General features: G+C 47.5%; 1 protein-coding gene across 10 annotated transcripts in view; it reads left to right on the plus strand.

The window, feature by feature from the left end:
* The window catches only part of ZMYND8 (zinc finger MYND-type containing 8), a 134,075-nt gene that overhangs the window by 89,507 nt on the left and 27,603 nt on the right, over positions 1–16,965 (plus strand). For 8 of the 10 annotated variants that reach the window (XM_060119812.1, XM_060119809.1, XM_060119815.1 and 5 more), the window contains 4 exons: positions 2,823–2,975; positions 5,646–6,158; positions 11,529–11,912; positions 13,842–14,032. In XM_060119812.1, the coding sequence (XP_059975795.1) occupies positions 2,823–2,975; positions 5,646–6,158; positions 11,529–11,912; positions 13,842–14,032 (1,241 nt within the window). The remainder of the gene's footprint in view (positions 1–2,822; positions 2,976–5,645; positions 6,159–11,528; positions 11,913–13,841; positions 14,033–16,965) is intronic. The other 2 variants (XM_060119816.1, XM_060119817.1) reach the window with 1 other exon arrangement.

A 16,965-nucleotide genomic window follows, 5' to 3' on the forward strand; every position in this document is an offset into this window, starting at 1 on the left:
TAGATCTATTTTTATGATCCCCGAGGTTTAGGTACACAAGGGTTAAGGCAAATCATGAGGCATTTCCTTTGCTCACAGACAAGATTGGTCCAGTACAGGGGCTCACAGCCTTACCTGCCAATTAGAATACCTGGGGAACTTCTAAAGGGCCAATGCTCAGGCCTCCCCCTCACCACTGAACTCAGTCTCTGGGGGTGGGGCTGAGGCATCAGGATTTTTTTTTTTAAAGCCCTGGGCTGGGAGGGGAGCGATCTCAGTGTGCAGCTAAGGTTAGCAGTCACTGGACTAGTACAGGGGCTGGCAAAATTTCTAGCCTGTGGACCAAGTCTGGCCCCCGACTTGTTTTTGTAAATAAAGTTTTATTGGAACACAGCCACATCCATTTATTTAGCACATCATTTTATGGTTGCTTTTGCAGCAGAACCTATACACCTGCAAAGCCTAATTTAATTTACTCTCCGGCCCTTTATGGAAGAAGTTGGCTGACCCCTGCCTGGTATAGTCAGTTGTGCGTTTTGGTAACTGCTGTGTGGAATCTGTTAACCACATGGGAATGTTATTGAGGACAGTCACGTGGGCAGCACTACCATCTCCTGCTACCCCCCCTTCATGGAAAGTAATTTTGTGAGATACTTCTTTTCCAACTTTATGCTTGAAAAGGCTGCCTTTTCCCTCCAGAATGCAGTGTGCTTCCTCATTTCTTTTTTTTTTTTCTTTTTTTTTTTTTTTTTCTTTTTGCGGTAGGCGGGCCTCTCACTGTTGTGGCCTCTCCCGTTGCGGAGCACAGGCTCCGGACGCGCAGGCCCAGCGGCCATGGCTCACGGGCCCAGCCGCTCCGCGGCATATGGGATCCTCCCAGACCGGGGCACGAACCCGTATCCCCTGCATCGGCAGGCGGACTCTCAACCACTGCGCCACCAGGGAGGCCCGCTTCCTCATTTCTGAGAGCAGAAATGACGAGACGGGCCTCCTGTCTTTCCCCTTCTACTGTCATGTTCGCAGCTCAGGTGTTGAAGTCTGTAAGTCCTGATCATACTGCTGTTTAATTGGTTCTTCCCTTTTTTCTTTCTTTCTTTTCGTTCCCCAGTTCTTCTCCTCTTCCTCCTTTTTTTGCTGTTTTATCCCTGTTTCACACTCTCTCTGTTCTCTTTGTAAGGTGCTTCTCCAGTACAATTGAATGTATATTCTTCCCCCGTCCGATATAGTTGTGCATTCAACTGTCCTCCCCGCAAGCATCTTCAGTCCTGGCCTTGATAGGCTCTCTGAAGAGTCCCCGATCAGCACATGCACACACACCAGACAAACACATGCATGCACATGCGTACACACGGGTATGTTTTTTAAGAGACATTTCTTTAATGACAAGGATGCTGTCCCTGTTTGCTTTGAAAGCTCACTTTTGGTCTCCCTGGTGACAAACTGCAAGTGTGTTTTGGGGACAGGGCCCTTTCTCATCTTACCTCATTATGGTGATGAATGAAATGGGAGCGATTTGTGGCTCCAGTCACCTATGAGTGAGTTGGGTGGGGCTTTGGGGAGACCTCTGATCCCCTTAAAGGAATGAACCTCCGGCGTGCCTTGTGAGAGCATGCCTCCCTTCCTGGGTGCAGGGTAGGGTGCGAGGGTCAGGTTGAGTGGGGAGAGTGCAGGCTTTGGAGGGCCTTTGCAGTCCAGCTCTCATTCTGTATCTCGGTCTCTGTAGCAGCCTGATGGTTTGGGGTGGAAGGTAGCAGGGGGGCCGAGAGACGTCAGGGAGTAAGCTCACAGCTGGTAGAAGCAGCTCACAGGTGGCTGATCTTTGTCCTTGATGGATACCACATCCTTTGTGACCTGCTTTCTCGGATTGGCCAGGGTAGGGTGGACACCCGCATCCTCTGCTTGAGGGTCTGTTGGAGGGGATGCCAGGGTGAAAGACAGTCTCTCATTGCTTTCTGAGCCTTTGCAGTCACCACCATTTTGTCCCCTTTTTATGTTTTGGGGGCCACTAGAGGAGGCAGCAGGGGAGGTGGGGAAGGAATTCAAGAAATGCAAGCTCACGGACCCTTTGGAACCTGGGCCAGTGTGGTCGTGCAAAGAGCCCATGGCAGAAGTAGGGGGAGTAGGACCTCTGGGCCTGAGTCCTTAGGCAGGGACCTTTGCCTGGGGTTACAGTAAAGCAAGAAGACACAGGTTCATATCCAAGGCTAATCTGTTCCCCATTCCTCAGATAGATGCTGTGAGCCAAAGGGAGGTACAGCACACTGGCTGGAGGGTCTGCCTATCTTGTGTGTTCCCTTTCTTTCTAATTTGAGCTCCAGACTAAGTCGACTAAGAATGAAGATTGAAGTCTCCTTGGTAAACAAGGAGCTGGTTCTCCCTCTTACCAATGTGTTCTCTGCGAGGCTCGGCGCCTCTCTCGGATACAAGCCCTCTCTGATCTGGGCCTGGAATTCAAAGCAAACTGGCCAGACTCAGTGTCACTTTATCTGCTGCTGTTGAGATTGAACATATTACTGTAACCTTTGGCTTTGGAGGATCCATAATGATGCTGAGTGTCACAGACAACCAACCTTCTGGCTGGGATTGTACGTTTTCAACATGGAAAGCAACCCAGGCGATGGTTCAGTACAAACCTGCCAAATGTTGTCTCAGGCTCTTATCTCCAAGACAGCCCAGGCCGTCGAGCAGATGATATCGTTGGGACAAATGACAAAAACGTCTTAGGTTTTTTTTTTTTCCTCCCGGGCTCCTAAGTGTGTTTTTGAGGAGGAAGCTAAGTGATGAGCATTGTCCGCTCTTCCCTCCAGTGCCTGGTCTTACGAGGGTGTGATGGTGTCTTCCAGATCGAAGCAAGGCCGAGATGGATCTGAAGGAGCTGAGTGAGTCGGTCCAGCAGCAGTCGGCCCCTGTGCCTCTCATCTCTCCCAAGCGGCAGATTCGCAGCAGATTCCAGCTAAATCTTGATAAGACGATAGAGAGTTGCAAAGCACAATTAGGTATGTCTCTCGGTTTGTTTACCTCCTCCTCCTCATCATTACTCTTTTTAGGGATACCACCCGGATGAAATTAAAGTCCCATCCTGGCTGCCTTTTTTAGCAGCTGGTTTAACCTTGAGTTGTTTGTTCGACAAAAATAGATTTCTACTCATGGCAGAATATTTCAGATTTGCTCGTTAATTGTTCAGAAGGACTTTTTGAATTCCTCAGAGTGTATTCTTTGTGGCGGCCTGCCAACTCGAGGTGCAGGTTGTAAGAAAGTTTGGAAGCAGAAAGAGCCTCCTGAGCTTGCCTTTGTGCTTCCTCTCTGCTCACGTCACTGTCTCCACTTCAGGGTCAAGTGTATCCCACAAGTGTCCAACACAAACCCTCTCCCTCCAGGCTAGGCCGCTTCCCCCTCGGCACATCCATCCTGCTTCTGTATCTGTCGCCTCCCTTCCTCTTCCCTGTGCTGCTGCTTTCTTACACTGCCTACCTGAATCCTGTGCCAAAGGCTGAGCTCAGGCATCACCTCCTCCAGGAAGTCTCCCCTGACTGCCCTCCCCATCTGCCCACCTCCTTTGCTACTTTATGTCTCTGAAGCATCAGTGGTTCCTTTGTGTGGTGGTATCCCTCCCAAACTAGACTGGAAGCTCCTTGAGGGCAGGGAGGTTGCCTTATAAAGATTTGCCTTCTCCAAGGTGTACTTGGTCTTATACACGTAGGAATGCGCTGGAATATTTGTTGAACAGGTAAATAAAGCCAGGAAGGTATTTATAAAGAAGTAGGGGCCGGCTGGGTCTCAGGAGAGAAAGCCAGTCCAAGGTGAGGTTTACATGTCAGTGGTTTCTCTGGACCTTTGGGTGAGAAAAGAGTTATAGTTGGGAGTCATCCAGGCTGTCAGAGGAAAGCATTCCTTGCTGGGTTGCCTGTTTGGTTAGGATATTCAGTGACATGGATGAAATTTTGTAGGCCATGTAGACACCCCTCTTGGGTCCTTCCATGCAGCTGGTCTAACTCCTTGGTTTATTGTTGTTAATAAGAATTTTAATATTTCCATTTACCGAGGGCTTCCTATGCCACATGCACTGTGCATAGATTGTCCTGGGAGGTCGATACTATTATCAACACCATTTTTAGGTGAAGAAACTGAGGCTCAGAGAGGTAGTTCATTGGTTCAGGGTCACACGGCTAATAAAAGCAGAGGAGTAGGATTTGAATTCATACCCTTTGGGCTCCGGTACCCAAGCTTTTCCTGTCACATGTGTGGTCATGCTTGTCCTGGCGTCCGACCTTTAGTTAACTGTCGCATAAGCCCTAGGATCCAGAAATTAAACCAGATCTGGGTTTTTGTATTTTGATTCTTTCAGTTTTGATTGAGCCCTGGAGGAATTCGGTATGATTCACTCATGATTCTGCTGGGCTGTTCATGGCTCTTATCCTTTTAAGAGTTTCCCTTCCGTGTGTCTGGGTCAGCATAGTGGCCCCACTCACGATAACCATTGCTCTAGAATGAGGGAAACACAGAGTTGATGGGGATTTCCTCTTTTCAAAATTTTAGGGTGTAGTATTATTTACCTACAGATGGATGAAACCCATTACCGAGAACAGGAAACATAAATGGGTTAAATGGAACTATTGTTAGACATATACTTTTGCCCATTCTTGTCTGTATATGTATGAAACTCCTGCTGTTTTATCTTTTTGCCTTTTGATAGAGACATGGAAATGGATGACTTTCCTCTTGACTCCATTGTATGTAGAAGAACAATGCAAACACAGTGACAGTTGACCCTGCCCCAGTTCAGGGAGCAAGATGGGGACTGGGCAGCTGGGTCACCTGTAGACAGTACTCCCCCACCTAAAGGGGCCAGTGGTTCTCAGCCCCAGCGAGCCTTGCAGGCCTGTGACCCAGAGAGGCCAGATCTTCTGCTGTTGCAGCACAAGCCCGCCATCTTGATTTCTGTGAAATTTCCTGATTTGTGAATTGGCCAGCAAGTTCTAAGTTCAAAAAAAAAAAACGCCAACAAAGAACAAAATACCCAAAAGCATTGGGTCGAACCATTGCTTCCTAAATAACACGTCTGCTCGCCAGATGTGGCTCATGGGCTATGAGATTGCAACCTCCGCTTTAAGGCTTTGGTTTATCTCTTTGAGTCCTGGACACAAAGGGTAAAGGACTTTAATGCTTTGGGAATTTGTGGGAAGAGTGTTGGTGGCGAGTCAGGAGCCCAGGGTTCTGGCCTTGCTTCTCTGTCTTGGTTTTCTTTGTGTCCTAGAACAAGTGATTTCTCTGGGTCTCTATTTTCTAATCCATAAAATGGATCAGTTTGAACAGCACAGGTCCGGCATTCCTTCCCTTCCATCCCTCCCATTGTCAGTGTCCCAGTGAGTTATCCATAATGCAAAGATTGAGCTCTGGATAAATTCGAAATTCATGTTGTTTGGTCCCATGTCATCTTTGAATGTCAATAACTGAAACCCTTTGCAGACAAGTTCCATCTGTCAGCTGTCGTCAGCTGCAGCTTGAGCGCACTGCTAACCCCACCAGGCCAGTGTGATGCGATTTGAAATGTTTTTTTTTGTTTTGTTTTTTATTCCAGCGTTGGGCGTGGAAAATGTTTGTGATTTTTTGGTCCTGCTCTTTATTTTGTGAGTACGCCACATGCTGGGTTTTCTTTTTGAATTTAGGCATAAATGAAATCTCCGAAGATGTTTATACGGCTGTAGAACACAGCGATTCGGAGGATTCCGAGAAGTCAGATAGTAGCGGTAGTGACTCAATCAGTGATGAGGAGCAGAGGTCTAAGAATGAGCCGGAAGATGCCGAAGACAAAGAGGATGCTCAGATGGACAAAGAGCCATCTGCTGTCAAAAAAAAGCCCAAATTGGCGAACCCCATGGAGACAAAAGAGGAGCTGAAAGTCAGCACGTCGCCAGCCAGCGAGAAAGCAGACCTAGGCTTGGTCAAGGAGAAGACTAGCCCTCAGCCCGAGAAGGACTTCTCAGACAAAGCAAAACCCGTGCCTCATCCCACAAAGGATAAGCTGAAGGGAAAAGATGAGACGGATTCCCCAACAGTGCATTTGGGCCTGGACTCCGATTCAGAGAGCGAACTTGTCATAGATTTAGGAGAAGACCATTCTGGGCGGGAGGGTCGAAAAAATAAGAAGGAACCCAAAGAACCGTCTCCCAAGCAGGAGGGTAAGTGACTGTACCCGTTTCTGGTTTCTTGATTTGGTTTTAGAATGCCACCTTGCAGTTTGTGTTATCTCAAGTCAGGTGACCCTCTCATATCACAAAGGGTGGCATAGCAAAGCTTGGATTGGCTCCAGGTCACGAGCTGGACCAGGACTTAAACTAAGCCTGCCCACCTTTTACCTGCTCAATACCCAATGTGGCTGATTTTGAGCACAGAAAAATAAGTCTCTTAGAAAGTAGTTGCTTCTAGCTGTTAAGTCATTTTTAGCCTAAGCAGCTTCTTTTCCAGTAGGCTCACTCATTTCCCTAGAGTGTTTATCAACATTTAGACATTTGACAAGGCTGAAATAGTTAGAAGTGTTCAGTTGGAAGATCTTGATAAGTTTAGCTTCCCTTACCTCCCCTCACGTTGCCCAGGCATCTCAAACTGCTTTTTCTTCCTAGAATACAAGACCAGTTGGGTAGGTGGCACGAGAACACTGAGTTCTTGAGCCACTCGAAATCAAAGGGGCATTGTATGATGCCTGCCTGAGTTGGTGTTCTCCCATATTTGCAGTTAACTGACATGGGCCCAGGGTTTCTCAACCTTGGCACTGTTGACATTTTGTGCTGGGTAATTCTTTGTCCTGTGCACTGGAGGATGTTTAGCAGCATCCCTAGCCTCTTCTTACTGGATGCTGGTAGCACTTGCCCAGGGGTGGCCATCAAAAATGTCTTGACATGGCCGGATGTCCCCTCGGGGGCAAAATCTCCCCCAGTTGAGAACCCCACCGCCTGAGCTCAGCAGTTCTCCCTTTGCCGCTGAACCAGCAGCAGCTGCCCTCAAACCTGCTGCAGCCCAGGCATGTTGGCAAACCCTCCAGCAGGACCGTGGGAATGATTTGAAGGATGTCCCTCCCATTGAAGAAGCAGTCAGCACATTTTTCAACTGGTTTGGCTAGTGGGTGGTAAGGGGATTCCAACATGCCTGAGAAAGATAATGAAGAATTAATTAAAGGGCCTCCCTGGTGGCGCAGTGGTTGAGAGTCCGCCTGCCGATGCAGGGGATACGGGTTCGTGCCCCGGTCTGGGAGGATCCCATATGCCGCGGAGCGGCTGGGCCCGTGAGCCATGGCCGCTGGGCCTGCGCGTCCGGAGCCTGTGCTCCGCAACGGGAGAGGCCACGGCAGTGAGAGGCCCGCATACCGCAAAAAGAAAAAAAAAAAAAAAAAAAAAAAAAAAAAAAAAGAATTAATTAAGGGCCAGGAGAAACATGGCCTAAGGACACATTAGAGGTTGTAGCCATAAAACCTCATGGACTTCGTGAGTTACTTAAGGGGATAGCCAGGTTTAATTTTTTTTTTTTTTTTTGTGGTACACGGGCCTCTCACTGTTGTGGCCTCTCCCGTTGTGGAGCACAGGCTCCGGACGCGCAGGCTCAGCAGCCATGGCTCATGGGCCCAGCCGCTCCACGGCGTGTGGGATCTTCCCGGACCGGGGCACGAACCCGTGTCCCCTGCATCGGCAGGCGGACTGTCAACCACTGCGCCACCAGGGAAGCCCCAGGTTTAATTTTTGACTCTGCTTAACTTCTGACAGGAGCTAACTTCTGAGTTCTGTATCCCCTGGGGATTTCTTAGTCTGGTTTGCTTAAAGCAAGAGGGGGATGGGCTTTGAGAATCTTTCCTCTGTGTTTGTATCAACGTGACCTGTTCTGGAACCTCAATGCCTGCAGTTCATCAAAAGAGGATGGAATGTCTCTAAATGGTACCAGGGAGGAGGAGAGAGAGGCAGTTGGGTGGGACAGGAGGGATGCCCACCACACCATCCTTTAGAATTATGAATGGCATCTGAAAAATCCGATTCTTTTGTGGATTGGGGTTTGAGGAACCACCTCAGGTGTTGCAGAAAACAATAGGAGTAGCATTTATTCCACGAGGTTTGTGGGAATATTGGGGCAGAGATAGCAGTGTTCCTGTGAATGATACATTTATGCTATTCCTCTCTTTCTGGAGTAGATCTGTTTTTTTTTGTTTTTTTTGTTTTTTTTTTTTTGCGGTACACGGGCCTCTCACTGCTGTGGCCTCTCCCGCTGTGGAGCACAGGCTCCGGACGTGCAGGCCCAGCTGCCATGGCTCACGGGCCCAGCCGCTCCGCCGCATGTGGGTTCCTCCCGGACCGGGGCACGAACCCGTGTCCCCTGCATCGGCAGGCGGACTCTCAACCACTGCGCCACCAGGGAAGCTCTGGAGTAGATCTTTTGATGGGTTGTGGTTTTTTGCCCCTTCCAGAAAGACTTTGTGACAGATTGATAAGAAACGAAATGAAAATCAAGAAATGAGTGTAAAACGTGAAGGTAGAATAGTGAGAGGTCTGGGGAAGATTTGTATACAAAAATACATACCGTTCCAGCCTTCAGAGTTAGCAAAGTTGGGCTTCCATTTTGACTCTGAGCTCCTTAGCGGTCAAAGCAAAAAGGGAAACATATGAGTCCCTTAAAAGATCTCATGTTTTCCTCCAAAATAAAAAGCATTCCAGTTGATTAAATGAAAGTGAGCTCTTCCTCTCACTGGTATCTGCAGGAAGTTTCTCCAGGAGTCCCCGAGTGTGTGGTGGACTTTTTTTTTTTTGCGGTATGCGGGCCTCTCACTGTTGTGGCCTCCCCCGCTGCGGAGCACAGGCTCCGGACGCGCAGGCTCAGCGGCCATGGCTCACGGGCCCAGCCGCTCCGCGGCATATGGGATCCTCCCAGACTGGGGCACGAACCCGTATCCCCTGCATCGGCAGGCGGACTCTCAACCACTTGCACCACCAGGGAGGCCCGTGTGGTGGACTTTTAAGCTGAAGATGTCTCTGAAACATAATTCAGAGCGGCTTCCCAGGGGTTGGGGCAAGACTGCCTAGTCTGAAATCCAGAGCCCCCCTGATGGTGGTTTGGGTCTTGAAGAATCAGCTTCATGTCAGACTCTGCAGTTGAGCATCTTTTCAGTGATGTACTTTCACTTATGAGTTTATTAAGTGAAAGGCGTTTTGGAGAGTGCTTGGTGACCTCCAACTGACCTTCAGTTAGGAATGCGGCTTCTGCACAGAATATGAATCCTCAGATAGCAAAATGGCTTTTCTAGCTAGTGCTCTCAGAACAGAGACCAAGGGAGCTCGCTTAACAACCTTTACTACGTTTACCCTGTAACATCAGTCATTTCCATCCTTCTCTTAAAAGTCGTTTTTTTAAGGTACAAGACCGTGACCAAAGTCTGGAACAAGTAGGTTAGTTTGATGGAGCCGCTTTTGGAGTGTTGGCCTTTAAGAAATTCACCCTTTTTGAGGCTACAGGTGATTATACACTCCCAATTTCTAGGACAAATGGAGTTTTCCATGGCCTTTACTCCGCCTCCATAAACCATCAGAATCCTCTAGAAATTAAAATGTTTTAGTGTCTAAATGAACCCCCCCACCAAGAGTGCTTTGAGCCTGGAAACTTTTCAGATTGCACACTCCTGTTTTTTAATTTGGGAAAGAGCTCCAGCCGTGACTCATGCAGACTGGTTACCCATCTGCAAAGCCAGCTGTTTGCTTTTGCAAGACAGGAGAGAGAAAAGGACCTTTTTGCGGTTGCCCTTTGCCCAAGGAGGGACCAGGCTAGTTAATCAACCAGCACAATATATTTTTTGGTCACATGGCAGAAAAGGGAGGCATTAAAGTTGCTTCTGCAGGTTAGAAGCACTGCCTGGGGGGACCCTCCCAGTGTGGGGCTTTTAGAAGGGCCAAGTTCAAAGCCACCTCTGCCCCTGGAAGGGGCAGGGGCTATATCCGGTATCTGGCAGGTCATCCTGGGGAAGGGTGGGGACTCCTCACTGCAGGTAGAGCTCTTCTCCCAGCCCACCCTGTGTTCCTGCACATGAACTTGGCTGGACTCTTCCCCAGAGGAGCAGGAGGGCCAGCCAGGTGTGATAACCACCAAGAAGACAAACCCCCGCCCCCACGCCGAGTCAGAAAAGTCAGCCTGTCTTTTCCTCTCACACTCCTTGGTTTCCCCAAACCCACAGTTTACTGAAAATCCCCCTTAGAATAATCAAGCCCATGCCTTTCCTGGGTGATAGAAATCTAAAAAAGACAGGTGTAATCCTTACTAAAAAGAGTTTGATGTCAAGGCACATTGTCAAGATCAAGGGTGCTGATTTGCACCCGTGTTTTGTGTGTGAACCCCAGGGAATCTTCTCTGGGGGCAGGTTCACCTCTGCAGTGCCAGGGGCTGCTGCAGTGATTACTGACCACACACCCCTTTTACAGATGAGCACTCACGAGGTCACACCACCCCCTTCTACGCTGCTCAGTGCTTTTGGCTCTAACCTGCCTTCCGGCCACCCCTTCTCACTGCCTGCCCTCACTTCCAAAATGCTGTCTATTCCTGAACATGTCTTGGCTAAAGCTGTTCCCCTCCAAATTCTCCCTGCTGCCTGTTGAAATCCTACCCTCCACCCCCCATAGCCCAGCTCCTCCCAGGAGACATACTCTGAAAGGCAGCTTTTTTCAAACTTGAGTCACTCGCATTCATTGTTTTTGCCATTCCTAAGTCCTGCCTGTATAATTACGAAATTAATATTTTTATCTGAAACAACAGCTCTTAAAAAAAATTAAACTCAATTTTAGACTTAAACTTGACCACCACACAATAGGTAAAACAGTATTGTGTGCTCTACATAAAAGACGCAACAGGAATAACTACAATCAAAACAAAAGCAAGGCTTCTAAATTCTAGATAAATGCCATTGTGCTGAGGAAGGTTCTGTGGGGTGGAATTCCCTTTAGTGTTAGGTGTCAAGGCTACCAGGACCACACCAATACTGTTCTGAAGGGAATCAGAAGAGATTAAAGAAGATACTCTTATTTCTGGGTCATTTGTTGTTATTCAGTGCTTTGGCCTATGGGAATCCGTCTGGTTCTTAGGGGTGCATGCCTTTTAGTTTCCCTGGCCAAAGAAAGCGTTTCTCTTAATCTCCGGATTCACTTTGGCTGGGTCTTTCTCAAAGTGCTTACCCAACTTTAACTTTGTAAAACAAGATACTTGCAGTGATTCTGTTCATCCACTGCGTCGTCTACTAGTAGGTGAGCAACTTGAGGGCAGGGGCTGGGTCAGGTTGGCCTCAGTCCCCCAGATGCCTTGACATACGTCTCAGATGTGAGCAAGTGCCTGGAACACAAGGGGGGTGATATTTTAAGATACAGCATGCTGCAGAAGTGGCCTGAGCATATTGTATAAGTGCCCATTCACTGGGGGTCTTTGGCATGCTAGCCTCTGATGGTCACCCAGAACTTGGTGGTGTAGAGATCCTGCAGGCCAGACAGAGTCAAATCCACTTTTTGTCTGTTTGTTTTTTCACGCATTGGCTTTAGTTGTAGGTAAAGCTCCACCATCCACGACGGCGGGCAGCCAGTCTCCCCCCGAAACGCCGGTCCTCACCCGCTCTTCTGCCCAAACTCCCACGGCTGGTGTCACGGCCACCACCAGTACCACATCCACGGTCACGGCCCCGGCCGCCGCTGCCACAGGAAGCCCAGTGAAAAAGCAGAGGCCGCTTTTACCGAAGGAGACTGCCCCAGCCGTGCAGCGGGTCGTGTGGAACTCCTCAAGTAAGTTTCAAACGTCCTCCCAAAAGTGGCACATGCAGAAGATGCAGCGCCAGCAGCAGCAGCAAAACCAGCAGCAAAACCAGCAGCAAAACCAGCAGCCTCAGTCTTCCCAGGGGACGAGATATCAGACCAGACAGGCCGTGAAAGGTACCGAGCCTCCCCTTCTGCTCTCCGTGGCGCCCGGTCCCTTTTTGGCCACATGGACAGGAGAAAAATAATTGTTTTATTTTTTCAGTTCCCCTTGGTTTCCTGGCTACTGTATCCTGGAGGCCTCACACATTCCATTTGGCATTATTTTTAAAAATTGTTTTCCAACTTGCTTTTGTACTTTTTTCTTTTTTTCTCATTTTATAAATACATGCATATGTTCTTCTTAGAAAGGGGTGAAATAGACACATAGACACAAAAACCTGTTGTCTTGATTGATTTGCCATTTCATTCTCCACCCTTTATCAGAGGTCACTGTTAACCTTAAGATCTTTTTTATGCATGTATGCATATATATTTATGTATATATGTGACTTCATAAAAATATTACTTTTTTTTCTTTTTTAAACATAAAAATGGTACCATACTTGCTTTTTTCCGCGCCCCACCCCCCCACCCCCCATCAGCATGTTTTGGAGGTCTGTACATGTCAGTACATATAGCTCTACTTTATTCTTTTGGACTGCTGCATAGTACTCCACAGTTTATTTAAAGTATTCCCCTACTGATGGACATATAGGTTGCTTCCAGTTTTTTCCTGTTGTAAGCAGTGCTGCAGTGAATACCTTTGTTTAAGTTTGCTTGTGCACATCCATGAACCCCTGGACATTGTTTTGGAAAGAGTACAGTGTGAGACGTCGGTAGCAAAGGTTACCTTAATAACTAGCGATTAGCCTCACACACAAGAAGAACCAGCATCAAGAACCAGTTGCTGAAGTGCGGAATCATAGCTTCCGGCAGGAGGCTCTATCTGGAGCTGATGGAAAGCTGAACCATCTGATGGGTACCAGTTGGCCCAGCTCTTGTGAGCACTGATGTAGAATCTTGTTCCCCTGGGAAACCTGCATCGAGATCCATGAAGGTTGGGCTCCTTGATTGAAACTCTCACATGCTGAGTGCACCCTTGTGAGTAGGACTATTAAAAGAGTCGTAGCAGGACGTGGGGTTGAAGAGTAGCCAGATCTTGCATTGGCTCCTACGGAAACCCTTCACAGATTGAGGGGAGGGCAGACTGAAAGATTGGACACGCAGCATTGGAGTACAGCTGGATTGATCTCGCTGTTTGAAGAGTCGTTGGGACAGAACCAAGTCTAGGATATTTCATGTTGGGGTGACCAGTTCCGGTCTTCTGAATTCATACCCCTTAAGCACAGTGAGCTTTTTCCCCAGGGGAATTTAGGTGCTGACAAGAAGGAGCTCATTGATGGTGTGATTCTTAAATCCCAGATTGTCTTGTCAAACATAAGCAAAGCTGGCCACTAGTTAAAGTAGTAAAGACAGATTTTAATCAGCTCTATACTATTGCAATAGGGCAAAAAGTCCAGTGTGAACTGAACATGTACACAGGGGACTGGGCGTTTTTTAAAGGGAGAATTCGGGAATAGGGAGGAGGGTGGGCGGAGGCTCTGAAGAGTCAGAAAGTGAAAATTTACATAAAGTGGGAAGGGGGTGTTGGTCCATTTGAAACATCTGGGTTTGCTAACTGGTACCTATTGAAGGTAGGCTCCGACCCTCCCACAGAGACTGGGAGATGGGCCCCATCATTAGGGGTTGGCTGGAATATACAGTCAGTTCGTTCGGCAGCCTTGCGTTTTATCAGGCAGGGACCTGAAGGGGGCAAGGGTCATCCTAGGGATGCAGCCTTGAGCTGTTAGAAGCTATATTAGACTTTATAGACCAAGGTGGAAGCCTCGTTGAGAAGGGGCTCAGAGGAGCCTGGCTAGGGTTTGGCCAAGCAGAGAATCTTTTGTCACTTTAAAGCAGAGAAACTCGCAGGGCGTTTGTCAGAGGCTCTGCTGCCCACCACAGTTTCCTACTGGGATGGCCTTCCCGCGGCAGTGGGATGACCAGGACCCTTTGCTTTCCTAGCTGTCCAGCAGAAGGAGATCACGCAGAGCCCGTCCACCTCCACCATCACCCTGGTGACTAGCACCCAGTCGTCGCCCCTGGTCACCAGCTCGGGGTCCACGAGCACCCTTGCCTCTTCAGTAAGCGCAGACCTGCCCATCGCCACCGCCTCAGCCGATGTTGCCGCGGACATCGCCAAGTACACTAGCAAAGTGAGTGCCAGCGGGACGTGGGAGGATCAGCTTCCCAACAGGAACCACTTGGGTCACGACCTTGCAGGTTTTAGAGGATGCTTGGGAGGGAAGACCCTGCTTTTACTGAAGATCTCTAAGACCAAACTCTTCCATTTGGGGCTGACGTGGGGTGTAAGCAGAGAAATACAGAAAGGACTGACCCTTCCTCTGAGAGGGCTTAGATTCTAAGAGGAAAATGACATAGAATCGAAATTACCCTTCAGCATTCAAGTCACTCATTAGGAACAGATTTTCCTTAAGCTGCTGAAGCAGATGACTGTCCTTCAGTTCAAAACCGACCAAGGGGTTAGTTTGCATTTAGAAGCCGTGTGGGACAAAAGTGACAGGGGCTTAAACACGAGACTTGCAAGGTTCCATGCCTGCACTTAGATCTTTCCAGCAACCAAGGTGGACCGGGGAGTGATGGATTCCCTCCCGGACTCAGGCACACTCTTGGCACATTCCTTGTCCGGCAGTGTGGTGAGCAGGCTTGCCTGCTCTCTGTTCACTCATGGGCACCCTCTCGGTGCAGGCTCTTTCTTCTCTCTCTCTCTCTCTCTCAAAGTTTATTTTATTGAGGTATACTTGATTTACAATGTTGTGTTAATCTCTACTCTATAGCAAAGTGATTCAGTTATACATATATTTATATTCTTTTCCACTATGGTTTATCACAGGATATTGATTATAGTTCCCTGTGCTATACAGTAAGACCTTGTTGTTTATTCTATATATTTATAATAGTTTGCATCTGCTAATCCCAAACTCCAGTCCATTCCTTCCCTGCTCCATCTCTCTTCTTTTAATTTGCCAAATGCTTTTATGCTTACCGTTGAATTCAGGTGAATAAAAAGCCTGTAGCTCTCGGGCTTCCCTGGCAGTCCAGTGTTTAAGACTCTGCGCTTCCACTGCAGGCTGTGTGGGTTCGATGCCTCGTTGGAGAGCTAAGATCCCTCATACCGCACCGTGCAGCCAAAAAGTAGGGGGAAAAAAAAAAAAAGGCTTCAGCTCTCCTTGTTGTCAAATGAGAGTGCTCTGGGGTGATGTGCAGGTTCATGTCAGTAGACCACCTGGTAGTAAGGATAACCACCAGAAAGGCAGCTCCCTGGGAACAGGGTTTTGTCTGGGGCTTAGAACAGTGCCTGGCACACAGCAGATGCTTGATATATAGTGGTCGAATGAAAGCATGTTGCTGCCTAACTAATTCTCATTATTGGGCTTCTTATTATCATTAACTCTTTTTAAAAAATTATTATTAGTTATCCATTTTATACATATTAGTGTACACATGTCAATCCCAATCTCCCAGTTCATCACACCCCTCCCCTCCCCTGCCCCCCCCACCCCGCTTTCCCCCCTTGGTGTCCATACGTTTGTTCTCTACATCTGTGTCTCAATTTCTGCCCTGCAAACTGGTTCATCTGTACCATTTTTCTAGGTTACACATACATGCGTTAATATACGACATTTGTTTTTCTCTTTCTGACTTACTTCACTCTGTATGACAGTCTCTAGATCCATCATGTCTCTACAATTGACCCTATTTTGTTCCTCTTTATGACTGAGTAATATTCCATTGTACCACATCTTCTTTATCCATTCGTCTGTTGATGGGCATTTAGGTTGCTTCCATGACCTGGCTATTGTAAATAGTGCTGCCATGAACATTGAGGTGCATGTGTCTTTTTGAATTATCGTTTTCTCTGGGTATATGCCTAGTGATGGGATTGCTGGGTCATATGGTAATTCTATTTTTATTTTTTTAAGGAACCCCCATACTGTTTTCCGTAGTGGCTGTATCAATTTACATTCCCACCAACAGTGCAAGAGGGTTCCCTTTTCTCCACACCCTCCCTCTACAGCATTTGTTGTTTGTAGATTTTCTGATGATGCCCTTTCTAACTGGTGTGAGGTGATATCTCATTGTAGTTTTGATTTGCATTTCTCTAATAATTAGTGATGTTGAGCAGCTTTTCATGTGCTTCCTGGCCATCTGTATGTCTTCTTTGGAGAAATGTCTATTTAGGTCTTCTGCCCATTTTTGGATTGGGTTGTTTGTTTTTTTTTCTTGCTTTATAACAAATTTAATCAGTTATACATATACATATGTTCCCATATCCCCTCCCTTTTGCGTCTCCCTCCCACCCTCCCTATCCCACCCCTCCAGGCGGTCACAAAGCACCGAGCTGATCTCCCTGTGCTATGCGGCTGCTTCCCACTAGCTATCTACCTTACGTTTGGTAGTGTATATATGTCCATGCCGCTCTTTCACTTTGTCACAGCTTACCCTTCCCCCTTTCCATATCCTCGAGTCCATTTTCTAGTAGGTCTGTGTCTTTATTCCTGTCTTACCCCTATGTTCTTCATGACATTTTTTTTTCTTAAATTCCATATATATGTGTCAGCATACAGTATTTGTCTTTCTCTTTCTGACTTACTTCACTCTGTATGACAGACTCTAGGTCCATCCACCTCATTACAAATAGCTCAATTTCATTTCTTTTTATGGCTGAGTAATATTCCATTGTATATATGTGCCACATCTTCTTTACCCATTCATCCGATGATGGACACTTAGGTTGTTTCCATCTCCGGGCTATTGTAAATAGGGCTGCTATGAACATTTTGGTACATGTCTCTTTTTGAATTATGGTTTTCTCAGGGTATATGCCCAGTAGTGGGATTGCTGGGTCATATGGTAGCTCTATTTGTAGTTTTTTAAGGAACCTCCATACCGTTCTCCATAGTGGCTGTACCAATTCACATTCCCACCAGCAGTGCAAGAGTGTTCCTTTTTTTCCACACCCTCTCCAGCATTTATTGTTTCTAGATTTTTTGATGATGGCCATTCTGACTGGTGTGAGATGATATCTCATTGTAGTTTTGATTTGCATTTCTCTAATGAGCAAAAA

Source organism: Mesoplodon densirostris, chromosome 16 (genome assembly GCF_025265405.1).
Source record: "Mesoplodon densirostris isolate mMesDen1 chromosome 16, mMesDen1 primary haplotype, whole genome shotgun sequence".
NCBI classification, from domain to species: Eukaryota; Metazoa; Chordata; class Mammalia; order Artiodactyla; family Ziphiidae; genus Mesoplodon; species Mesoplodon densirostris.